The sequence below is a fragment of the Ornithodoros turicata genome, chromosome 2 (genome assembly GCF_037126465.1).
Source record: "Ornithodoros turicata isolate Travis chromosome 2, ASM3712646v1, whole genome shotgun sequence".
Classification (NCBI taxonomy): domain Eukaryota; kingdom Metazoa; phylum Arthropoda; class Arachnida; order Ixodida; family Argasidae; genus Ornithodoros; species Ornithodoros turicata.
In genome coordinates, this window is record NC_088202.1 from 14781048 (window position 1) to 14794438 (window position 13391).

The 13391-nt window shown below is 48.2% G+C and overlaps 1 protein-coding gene across 3 annotated transcripts in view; it reads left to right on the forward strand.

Annotated features, from left to right (window-relative positions):
- The window catches only part of LOC135383137 (phospholipid scramblase 2-like), a 53009-nt gene that overhangs the window by 17273 nt on the left and 22345 nt on the right, over positions 1–13391 (forward strand). For all 3 annotated transcript variants that reach the window (XM_064612740.1, XM_064612739.1, XM_064612741.1), the window contains exon 5: positions 5333–5487. In XM_064612740.1, coding sequence (XP_064468810.1) covers positions 5333–5487 — 155 coding nt within the window. The remainder of the gene's footprint in view (positions 1–5332; positions 5488–13391) is intronic.

Sequence of the window (13391 nt, forward strand, 5' to 3'; positions counted from 1 at the left end):
CACTAGTTCTACGCCTAAGCCATCATAGATATAACGAGGCGTACAACATATTTGTGTAGTTACAAATGTAGTTAAACAACTACATCATAGTAGTGGCAAAGCAGTTTTAACTAGGGCGGCTGTGATATAGTTACACTAGTAGTTAAACTGGAATTTGACGCAGCAGTCAGTAGTTGTAGTTACATCTCTGCGTAGCAGCATTTCCCAATATTACACAACACTAAGCAGTTGCTGCAGCAGTTATCAATTGAAGCAAGGTGGTCCTGGAGAATATAATGACTCCCAGAGGAGGGAGTTTGGGGGGAAAACACAGCCATCCGCGAAAAGCAGTAGTTTATTGTATACTCCATTGCCCGACGTGCATCATTAATGTGCAGTAAACTTAGTGTTGTGGAATCCATGCTGGCTCGACAAAAATTGCAATGTAACCGTGCTGCGCCGGAGAGCAACAGCAGCGCCGCCACTCTCTCCGTTCCAAAGTAAAAGACAACAACGCAGCCATTGCGGCTTGCCGAAAGAACCATGTAGCACGTAACTTGTAACTTGTGTTCCCTGTAACCAAGAGTAAACATATTACAAGAAGTTGTACTATACAACAAGTCAGCAAAGCCTCTTCCTGCTCTGGATGCCGGCTCCGAGATTCGCGTGCCCGAGCACACCCCAGGTCAGTGGACTCCTGGAGTAGTAGTCTGCACTAGGGTTCGGAATCCCGAACGGTCCCGGTTTTTACAATCCCGGGATTTCGGGATTTCGAAGTGTGGTTCCCGGGACAGGATCGGTATTTTTTCGCAACTATACCCAGGATGTCGTATAGGACTGTATCCACTTGCACAACCATGCTATCACAAATTCCGATATAGTTCGCGTCTTCTGTCATCCCACGGAACATTTTAGCGGGGGGAAAAGAGCGAAAAAAAAAAACTGCCCACGGGGCAAAATCTGCGTATTATATTGAGCATTCGCACCGTGCTGGAATGTCGACTTTGCAATGAAATGCGTCTCTTCTTGTCATCTTCTACGGAATATCTTCTAGCTGCGCCCCAGGATATTTCCCGCAGTTAGTAGTGCACGAAAGGATATATATACTTATGACGTACGTCAACTGTAGTTACGCAGCCGCTAAAATCAATGACGTATTTCTCATCATCCGCTGGAGTATTCTGGGGAATGTCGCCTGTTTGAATACATGGAATGGTCCCTTCTTGCTTTTATTCATCCACAGTGACTGTTGTGTTCTAGTCTGGATCAGCCGAGTCTATAGTTTTCTGAAAAGGCTGTCTCCATTTTCTCTTTTTACTTGCAGACAGATATATTTTAACGTCTCAAATATACGTATTCGAGAGGATCAAAACAACAAAGAGAGATTGTGCAGAGAGAGAGATTCTGAAATATTTCGTGTTGTAGGATTGAAAGACTCCTTCTGATTTCATGGGAGTTTTATGCTATTTGAGGGCTGTTCCCCGCTATGGCTTGCGTATATTTCACATGAGTCAGCAGCTAACGCCGTTGTAATGTGTCGTGGACGACCAGGTTGCAATGGTTCGGTTTCGTATTGCAAATGATATTTTTCGGGGAATGGACGGTTGAAATAAAAAGTTGGTTTCCCTTTCACTCGTACCACCGAATATTTGTTGTCAAAAAATCCGAAATTTATAATCATAAAATCCAGGGATTTGGCCTTGCGAAGTCCCGGGATTTCGGGACATGAAATTGTGCTGAAATCTCGGGATTTCGGGATCCCGGGCTCCGAACCCTAGTCTGCACGTCAGCGGAGCATAGATCCTACGAGTAGGCAGCGACGATGGGTCCACATTAAAGAGGAACCGCCAGGACATACGGCCTTCTTTTGTTGCCACATCGAACGCAAAGGAAGGCATGGTGCGTAGGGAACCACCGCGAGTAGCAACACCCCAGGCGTCTCCAGACATACGCGCACCACGAAGAGGGACCAGAATGCGGAAGGAAGTTGTTAAGGAAAAGGGTGACTGCGGAGACAACTGCGAAGAAACCTCCAACCGCTGTACTGGATGCAGTTGAGGCCAGCGTGGAATCTACAGTTGAATCAGGATTCGCAGCCGTACCTGAAATCGCGCTTTCTCCATCTGAAGACGTGATTCACAGTGAGATGTCACTTACGGATATGGCGGACATTGCGCTGACAGCGTCACTTGTTGAGACGCAGAGCTTGACCCGGGAAAGCCATAGTACTACGGATGCACCGCAACGTAAACCAGAAGAAGCAACATGGAACATCAGCTGGAGTTTCGAAATGCTTAGCGACTCTATACTTCGCGTGGTGCCGTTCAGTTAACCACGGAAGAAGGTAGCACTGCCATACCTACAACGGGGGCTCACGATAAACCTTCTGTGCCTCCTGCAACAGAAACTGCACAGCATAGAGACACTAAGGTCACGGGCGCGTCAGCACAGCCTTTGGTGCAAGCTGTTATCACTTGCTTCCCACCCCTCTGGACGCAGTATAGAAAAAAGCGAAGGAACAAAGTGATACGTGTGGCCCGATGCAGCGAGACTAATGCACCACCACGGGCACCAGCGTCGATCGTGGACGCTAACAATCTTCTTACGACCTAGACGCCAGGCTCGCTGTCGGGTTTCCCTACACGAGTCTTTCATCATCAATCATCGGTACAAAGTCCAAACCACCTCATCAATTCGCGGGCTGGAGTGTTAAGGAAAAGGAAGAAGGGTGCTCGCGCTCGTATCATTCATCGTGTAGTCGTTCTACTCATTCTCTCATTAAAGCCTGTTCTGTTCGCACTCTGTCGCTTTTTCAACAGAAGTATTGCATTTCCCGAAAAAAAAAGAAGGGAGTTGTAGTGTAACTGGGCTGCGCCGGAGAGCAACACCAGTGCCGCCGCTCTCACCGTTCCAAAGTCCCAGACGACAGCGCAGCTATTGCGGCTTGCGGCCGCGGCCATATAGCACGAACTTGTAACTCGTGTACCCTGTAACCCATGTAACCAAGAATAAACATATTACAAAAATGAGGGACTCAAGGCCCTCTGCGTTATGGTAGAGTGAATAATGTGCTCGGTAAAGTTAGATGGCAGGCTCCTTGAGAGAAATTAACACCATAGTGTCTTTCACATTTTTGTGAATTTTGATAACTGCGCCGAGGCCCTAGTTGTGTGGCACCACTGCTTATTTTGGGCTGCTAGAAGATGATAGTGAGATATGATGCACAAATATGCCTAGTACATTTTGACATAGCAGTATTGACGCCGTCGAAATATCATTATGAAGAAATTAGGAGACAGTCGGCAAGCTTTAAAACTGCGCGCTTGCATACTTGGATGGAATTCGCTTAATGACAGGGAGTACACCAACACCAGTGTTGCAACCAAACTTGGTAAAGTGCAAACCTTTTTCCTTGCGGAATAAAAGATGACTCCAACATACGGCATTGTTATGATCGAAATAAACCGCTATACACGCTTTCCCTCTGCCTCTCTTCGGCAAGAACCTCGGCAATGCGGATTTATCTCTGATTCGTCTCCTCAAACAATCTCCCACGATGATTACACTATATATCTCTATATCTACACTATATATATATCTCTTTTGTGGAGACCACTGAGAGCGCGCTCCGCGTTGTCGGCCGCCCCGAGGGAGAGGGAAAACGTACATTGCAGTTACTTTCACACATCAATCACGAACGACATAAAGGGTGACTTGCGTTCCTTTTGTGTTGGTGTCATAATAACCGCATCTCTTATTCCGCGAGGAGAAAGGTTTGCACATTTACTGCCTCTTGAAGTCTTAGAAGCCTTTGTGAAAGTCTGGTCAAGTATCCAGGGGCATTGGTCTCTAGTGGAGCGTGGAGTTTGTTCATGCGGTTTCCTGCAGTTGTGAAAAGTAACGCTGGCACGGCAGACACCAATACTTTTGTTAACTAAGTACGGAGTGCTAAAAAAATTGCATCGAAAATTTTCAGCTTCCACCTTTATGCCGGTGCATACTACTATAGGAAATTCAAATATGCTCGCTGCTATGCATTGTCGATTCCATATTCCGCTATTTCCTGGAGCTGTCGGGGGGATTGTTGTACCTTCGCAATTAACCTTAAGGAAAGTTCACTGAAACTGGAAGAAACAATGATGCATATATCTTTGGGTCTCGGTATTGTGCAAAAGCAGCGAATTACTACCGTGACGAACTTTTCACTGCCACGACAGTACGTGAAACTACAATTACGTACAACACACGATAGGGTTACACACAGGCGACGGTATCTAACGATTAAAAATGTTAAGAGGGCAGCGTTTTCTTTTAATTTTTATAAATTATGGACGAAAGCAGGCCAAGTAATCATGTCTATAATTTTTTTTAGCTTATGTTACATATGATACAACTTCGCAAAACTGTTTTTATTGTGCGTCATCGTCCTCTTTGCGTTGATCCCTCATGTTTTTATTCATTTCCTCTGCATTACAATAGAGACCCTGTAGCTTATCTCGCATAACCGTGTACATTCTGCATGAAACACAGTTCTCACACTGTCCTCATACACGGCCTGTACGCCAACAACACTTTGTGTCCTGTCAGCCTGTCCCGAGCACCTCGATATCGCCAGACCTGAGAGCACCGGTTTCCTTTCATAACCCCTCCCTCCGGGAGGCGTGTCCTCGATTTCGGCGGAATACGTGTGGAAATTTGTCTGGTATTGTTTTTGCGTTTTGGCCGCGCCAAGCTACGTCACGAGTCCTATGACTGGCATTCCGGGGAAGTCGTTAGGTGTCCCACTTCTGAGTACGCCATCAAGTAACCATGAGGATAAAGTCTGAGCTCGGACATACGTCTACGACGACGTAACGTAGCAACACAACATGAGCTCGTGTTGTGTTGGTACGTTACGTGAACTAACGTCAAATTACGTGTTACTTGGAATAGTTGTGTCCAAGCCCACATTTCGGCGTCATTGATGACAACGAAACCTGAGACTGTACAACAACAACAACAACAACTTTATTTAGAAATGGAGAGTGGGGAGGTTCATCGCCAGAGGCGATACCCTACCCCATTGCTGTTGGGGCTGAGACCGCACCAGCTTGCCTGCATATATGATATTTTATCTGTGATATCAGGTAACATTGTCACGTTGAAACGTGCGTAACATGCCTCAGTAGCGTCTCTCTCATGTAATGTACTGTCGACTGCATCCTTGAGATGGGCAGACGTCCCCAATCTCTCTAAACACCCGAAGGAGGCGAACCCCTCCACCCTCTAGAACTCGTGCACATTGTTTTTGACATGTTCTCGCTTTTTTTATTTGCTTTATTTATTTATTTATTTCATTTTCGTTTCGATGCAGTGAGTGGCTCCGTTTCCCGCTTGGTCTTTGGAGATGCAAATGGATCCTTCACCATGTTGATGTCGCAGATCAGCGGTCAAGTGATGGCCGCGTTCCACCGCCCATTACGACTTCAAAGCGGGTGTAAGGGATGCTTCTGCAGTTGCCTTGGACAGGTAAGTGGGGGATGATGAGTTTTCGAAGGGACCACCAGTCGATTAAAGAATACACATTATATCTCTCGTAGGCGGCGATTTGATGCTAAAAACTTGTGATGGGACGGTATAGACGATTTGCAGGGTATTCTTAGGCCCCTTTAGGCTTGTGTTTTGTTCGTCTGTTTGACTCACGCCACGTTTCGTCACGAAGTTACCGCCACCTGGGGTGCATATTACGAGAACCTGTGGTAATCAAGAGAGATAATCATTAGTATATACTATTCCGGTTAATTTCATCTCCTCTGTGGCTTAGTCTTTCGTATAATTTCGTTTCCATAATACGTGAATTGATAATATGCGTGCCGGCCCATGACGCATACTAACACCTCCCCCCCCCCACACACACACACACACTCCTTCCTGCTGTTTTCTCACCATCTGTCCAACTCTGTGCGCCGCTCACAGCCACATATGCTTCGTGGTGCTAACACCACAAAAATATGATTACATTGTAAGATATATTTAGTTACCCGCAACTAAAGGAATACACGAAAGGTACTGTTAGCATAGTTAGGCGATCCTTACCGTCACACATGATCTTTTTCTTCCGTTGCCATGTTGGATCTGCTGATTCTAGACAATATTTGTCTAGAGGTAATGGCAAAAGGGCAAGGGTGCAGGCCAGCTGGTACATGGTGAAAAAATTGGAGCCCGAGGAAGGGACAGAGGAGGGACGACACGACACGTTCTCGAACACAGCAAATCCTTTAATGACAGAATAACCTACGTACCCAACAACTTCCGAGCTGGTGGCGAGGGAGCAAACCGACGAGAACGTGTCGTGTCGTCCCTCCTCTGTCCCTTTCTCGGTTCCAATTTTTTCACTGTCTACAGGTAAAGTGGACGTCCTAGCTACCGAGAACGCTCTTAATTAGTACAGGACTGTACGCGACATTGTATTGTTCCGGTGTATCCCTTATGAAAACGATTTTCTAGTTTCTATACAGGACCTATTGAGAATCTATCTATCGTGTCTAGTGTCAATCTTGTGCATAGGAATAAGATAGAAGCTGTATAGGGTTTTTAACTGGTAAACTCTATAACTATAACTATTTCAACTGTTTATGCCATCGTTTATAAAGCAAGTGCAACTCACTGATAGCAGTAGCTAGCCGCAGAGTACGGGGCTGGCTCCATGCATGCGCAACGTGCAGCACCACATTAACTTGGCGTGGAGATTGTGCTGGGTTAGTTCGAGTAATTTGAGTAACAAACACAGTCCTTAATGCAGTAATGTATTAACCAGTTGGAGGAAATATTTTTAGTGACTGTTATTCGCTACCGAAATAACAATCCATGCGTGCTCTCGTCACCCGTGTGGTTGCATCTCGGGCTAAGACTGCTACACATGTGGCCTAGGCATTTCGTTGCGGCACGATGGGGTAACTTCGCCAATAATCCTGGCGGTTACCGTGGTACAGGGAGCTTCCCAATGAAGACTACTGAGGGATGCTCACATGTTTTCTGTGGTGGGTAGTCCTCTTGGACTACCCAAATCCCAGAGCAAGAGGGTTAGCACTCCTCTCCTGTTCCACCATCATCTCTCCCCTCCCTCTTTCACCCTCCCCCTTCTCCCTCCCTTGTGTGCATCGAGCCGCCACTTCAGAGCAGGCTGACCGCACCTTCCCCCTACATCACCCCCCCTCCCCCCCATTTCGTTGCGTGTTCTACCAGTATGTGTTCCTCTGCAAATACGTCACAGGCTTGTGCATGTGCAAGTAGATTGTGGTCTAGTTTCGAAGCGTGATGTGGGCAAGCTGAGACGCTTGTCCCATCCTACAGTTGGCGGTACAGGTGTTTCCCCTTTTGCTTTTGTTTATTTTACGTATTTCTTCGGTTCCTTTTCTTTTTCTTTTTTTTTGCGGTTTGCAGTGGGATGGCACGCAGTGGGTGGGATGTGGCGGTACAATAACTGGGAAGTTCCTGGTTTTCGAAATAGAAAAGAAGATTGTCGAGCTACTGCCATAGGCTATGCGGCGCAAACAATGCGTAGTCAACCAGTTGTCGAAGCTGTACCGAAAATGAAACGATATTGCGTTCATATTCTATACGACTTGTAATAGGCTCTCCAATTCCTTGTTTGCATTGTTTACAAACTCTATACAATCTAGAAATCTTTTTTTCTTAAGGGTATATAAAAGATCAAACGAAAATGTATACAATTTCTTTAGGAACTCTATGTATTGCACTGTATACATTTTCTATTGAAAATAGTCACCAAATATTGATTAAAAACGGATTGGGAACAGATAAAGGCTGTATAGAATTCCTATACCATTCCAACCTGCCCTCTCTAGATTTCTGTACACAATTTGTATAGGATATAGTTAATGTTTTTATAAGGGGCCGGCGCCAAGGCGCGCACTCTCTGACTGGTCTTGTTCGCGTCAAAGGGCGATCACAGATTGGCCTTATCCCAGTCACATTTCCAGAGAGGGAATTGCGGAACGCTCTCAATGTCCATTGTCTGCTCTTGCCATACATTACATCATATTGCACAGAAACAACTCCACTAGACTCCGCCAAGCAGCTCCGCCGTTTCTTGGGCTTAGCGAGCTGGGAAACAACCGCTTCGGAACGTATACGTCTGCAGCAACTGCTGTCCGCTGAAGACCTTGGCGACAGGAGACATCCCAACTCCTTCGACACATGCAGAATCTCCTTGGAACCAGGGCTTCAACCATTGACAAACCCCTCCTCAAAGAAATGTTCCTGCAGCGACTCCCGCCCACCGTGCAGATGCTGCTTGCAACCGCTACAAATCTGCCAATAGCCGACTTGGCGGCGCACGCGGATAAGATCATGGAAGTGGCTGTCCCCACCATCGCCTCTGTTAAGGCCTTCGACGCCACTTCGCCCAACGCCATGCCACCGATGCCATGTACTAACACGGCCCATGTCAACCCTAACCAAGGTTTGCCTCAAAACGCTCCCGACAGCCTCGAAAGCCTGCGGGTTCACCAGATGTCATCGCTCCTCGCAGCCGTCCTTCCGCATCAAGATTCCCCGGCCGCCTCCGCCCCCCACGATTTCCCGGCCGCCTCCGCCCCACACGCGCCACGGTGTTGGCGGCGCCCCGGTTCCCCCCGTCCAGTTCGGCGACCATGCTCACGCACTAGGGAACCTCTGGAAAACCCCTCAGATTTCTGCTTTTACCACTGGTCTTTCGGCGCCAGCGCACGCAACTGTCAACCTCCCTGTGCGTGGCCGGGAAACCGCCCACGGAATCACTAGCGGCGACGTGCGGTTCCCCTCCCTCCCCCACGCCCAGTCGCCTCCTGTACATAACCGACCCAGCTTCCAAACGCCGTTTTCTAGTCGACACCGGTGCTGAGGTCAGCCTACTACCTGCCACACGGGCTGAAAGACTGGGCCACCCACTCTATCATCTTGCTGCCGCAAACGGTACCGGAATCCCTGTGTACAGCGAGCGCTCCCTCACACTTTCCCTAGGCCTTCGTCGTACCTTCAGATGGATTTTTCGCATGGCAGGAATCACCCACAACATCCTGGGAGCAGATTTCCTCCACCGTTTTGGCCTCCTCGTCGATCTTCACCGCGGAACGCTGTGTGACTCTACGACTCGCTTACACACCCCTACGCTCCGCTGTGTTCAGCATCCTATACCAGCTGCGCCCCATCACATGATTTCCTCGGTCGAGACGCCTTTCGCTGACGTCGTGCACGAATTTCCGTCACTCATGAAGCCTCCCGACTCGACCCAACCCGTCGGTCATGACGTCGTCCACCACATACAAACTACAGGCCCTCCAGTGCACTTCCGTCCTCGACGGCTTGCCCCGGAGAAATTCAAGATCGCTCAGGCTGAATTCGAACACATGCTTGACATCAGAATCGCTCGCCCATCCAAAAGCGATTGGGCCACCCCGCTTCATATGGTTCCCAAAAAGACTGGGGATTGGCGTCCCTGTGGCGACTATAGGGCCCTCAACAGCATCACGAAGCCCGACAGGTATGCCCTACCAAATATCCAAGATTTCACCAACAACCTGGCCGGGGCCACCTGTTTCAGCAAGATCGACCTGGTAAAAGCTTACCATCAGATTCCTATGGCCCTGGAAGACATCCCCAAGACAGCAATCGTTACACCATTTGGACTCTACGAGTTCCTCAGGATGCCGTTCGGACTCAAAAACGCAGCCCAAACCTTTCAGAGGTTTATTGATACCGTTCTACGAGGCCTCCCGTTTGCGTTCGCTTATATCGATGATATATTAGTAGCCAGCACGAACGAAGCTCAGCATGCAGACCACCTACGCCAAGTTTTCACCCGCCTACAAGAATATGGGATCGTAATCAACGTTCAGAAATGAGAATTCGGCAAGAGATCAATAGAATTCCTCGGCCACTGCATTTCAACTGACGGCATATCACCCCTGCCCGACAAGGTTGAGGCTATTCACGATTTTCCCCGCCCGACTCTGTCAAGCAGCTCCGCCGTTTCTTGGGCTTAGTCAACTTCTACAGGCACCTCCTGCAGCATCTTCATCCTGAATTTCCACGCCTGGTAATTACCGTCCGTCAGCTATATGATGGCCTACCATTTGCCCGTACTGCATGGAATAAGCGACACGTCAGAGAGGACACTGCAAAGTGTATTATCGAAAAGCTTAAAAGTCTGCCTCGGTGTACCTTGTGCAACTTCAAATGTCCTAACTACAGTAGAAGCCAGAGAACTTCCATTAGATGTACTGAGGACGCAGGAAACAGTGCGACACTACGTTCGTCTCTGCACGCGGCATCACAAACACCCCCTTGCAAGGAAGGTGGCACGTCGAAATTCGCAATTCATCAACGTGATCGCTCCATATCGCAGTGTTTTACCAAAAGCACAGTTGACATTAACGGCGGTCGATCCTCCGTGGACACTGCAACTTCCTCGTATCGCGCTGGCTGTTCCTGGTGTATATCACCAAAAGGCTTCACTAACATCTCCAGTGTTGAAACAGTACTGTCTGACTCTGATGGAGAGCCATCGTGCTAGGACCGCAATTTTCACAGACGGGCCGACGTCAACGTCTGGGTCTTCATCAGCGTTTGTTGTGCCACAGCATAGTAGAGAAGGAATGGCAAGGCTTTCCCACAGAACATCGTCGACAGCAGCGGAATTGGTAGCCATGCAGCTTGCAATGCAGTATGTGGCCGCACGCCAGGAGCCCGCGCAATGGGTCATATATTGCGATTCAAAGGCCAGCCTCCAAGCCATAACATCATTCTTGGGAAGTGGCTGTATGGCGCCAATAGTACGGGACATTCTCATCGCATACAAGAAAGCAGTAGATACTGGCCACGACATACTGCTTCAGTGGATTCCTGGACATGTTGGCATACGGGGTAATGAAGCTGCAGATGAGATGGCGGATATAGCGCACCTATCGTCAACGGAACACACGGTGACATCTTCCACGTCAGATGTGAAGCACATGTTAAAATTGCTGACAGAAGACATTTGCAGAAGACGATGGTTGCAAGTCGACAGGCGGCCATCTTTGCTTCATCAGATTGACCCGGAGCTGAAATTCCGTGTTCCGTCCAGCATACCGCGACCTATACAAACACTTTTGCATCGGTTTCGCCTTAACGTTCCGTATGGTCAACAGTTTCTCCATAAAGTCGGTAGGGCTAGTTCAGCAAATTGTCCAGTGTGTGCATCTGTGGAAAACACGGAACACATCGTTATGCACTGCACAAGATATGCATCCCAAAGGGCTACACTGAAGGTTGCTCTAGACCGCTTGGACAATAGAACATTCGATATAGTCAAGGTGCTGGGTGTATGGGAACCCGGGAAGAGAGATGCGACGTTGTCAGCGCTTGTCACCTTCATTGTGAGCAGTGAGATGGTATCTGTATTTTAAGACCGCATTCTAGGCATGTGTCGTCGAGTTTCCCGTTCCTGTTAGTTTCTTAGCTCACTTCAGCTCACTTCTAGGGGATGTAGCTACGCATATGCACGTACAGTTCGGTGACTGGGAGGGGTGATGTCTTTCTATTTTTACCTTTTCATCTTTGCAGTTTTCTTTCTCCTTTCATTCATTTCATTTCCTTTGAGGGAGTAGCAGAATTCGTCTGTGACGAATTCAATATCTTCCGGTTTTTTTTCTATAATCAAACTCAAACTCAAACTCAACTCCACTAATTCGCGTCGGATTTTCGGCGTCACTGTCGGTGATGAACGAGGAGTAAAATGGCACTGTAGTTCCGGAATCGACCGCGACGGATGCGATAGTCCCCTTAAGGAAAGAGCCTTACGACGAGAGTCGGCCCTATTTCGTACGGAGACTGTTCTTGTCCTGGTGTTCCGTTGAATGGTGCAAGTTAACACTTATCTCCAACAGCCATGACACTTGGTGATCCTCATGACACGTCGACGACCACCACACGGTACACATTCGTGCAATGTGACCCATTTCGTTGCATGCTCTGCAGCGTTCGTTGGAGAAACGGCGGTTTGACTCCGCCTGATTCGTGTTGCCGCAACGAAAGCGTGTTCCTTGTTGCGGGGTATCGACATCTCGCACTTTACGGGTATTAGATGAAACTGACGGAATAAAAGCGGTAAGCAAAGAACGTGTTCGAAGGTCAGTTTCTCTCCCGTACTCGCAGAACACCATGATGGATCTCAAGACCATGTTGTCAGGTGGAAGATCAGAGAAGTCTGACGGACATTCTTCGTGAATACGAATATCTCTTTGTAGCTGGTTTGGGCTGCTGTTCGGGGGTGGAGGTTCATCTGCAAATTCAGTCATAACCAAGCGAGAAATTCGGCAAAGTATGGCCGTTTCCGTTTGCAGTTTGTGGAACGGTCGAAAATGACCTCCAGAGACAGCGGAACAAGGTGGTTCCAACTACGTGGAAGTTTCCCAGCGGGCTACACCCATCGTCGTTCTGCTTAAGCCGAAGAGGGCGGTGCGCGTTCGCGGCAACCCCCGCGTCACGGTAAATCCTCAGTTGGATGTTGCCCTATACTCCTCGCTCTGTCCCGAAGGGCTTTCTGCCAGGTTGGTGGAAATGAATTCAACAAGTTTGACCTCTCGGAAATCCCCTAACTGATAGAGCCGAATCAAGCGGGAAAGAAGGTCCTCTTGGTGAACTCATATAAAGGCTTGTTCCAGTTCAACAAGATGCCTTTCGGGTTTTTCTCAGCTCCAGTGATGGAACAAGCTCCATGGAAGAAGTCACCACTGATCAAGACGGCGTTGCCTCCTACCTGAATGACATCATTGTCGCCAGTAGAACAAAGGCTGAACATCTGTTGCACCTTCAACAACTCCTCCAACGTCTGCGTGAAAAGGAAGTGTGACTTCTTTAAGGATAATGTACAATATCTTGGACGAGTTGTGTCGGCAGACGGTTTTCGATCTTTGCCGAACAAAGTGCCGGCAGTCGTCAGCATGCCCGAACCGAAGAACGTGGCCAGAGCTTCGGGCCTTCCAGGTCTTTAATACTACGGTACTACGGGAAATTAAGGTTTTCGTGGAGTCATGCGCACGACTTGATAGACTTTGAAGAAATGATGTGCGTTTGAAATAGTCCCTTGCGTGCGCCCAAGCATTTGAACAGATTCAAGGACATTTCTCGTCAATCGATTCCTTCGCGCATTTCGACCAGAGTAAGACCATGTAATTGGCAATGAGCAAACTTGCGAAGTGGGGCAGTCACTGCGCAGTGGGCAGTGGTACTGAGCGAGCATGCTTAAAGGAGCAAGAGACATGAATACGAAGACGCAGATCGTCTTGTTGTGCGTGTTCGTGTCCATGTCTGTTGCTGCTTTAAGATGCTCCTTCTAATTGGTAGCTGATGCGTCGTTAGTTTGCGTTACCGCTGTGATTCACCATAAG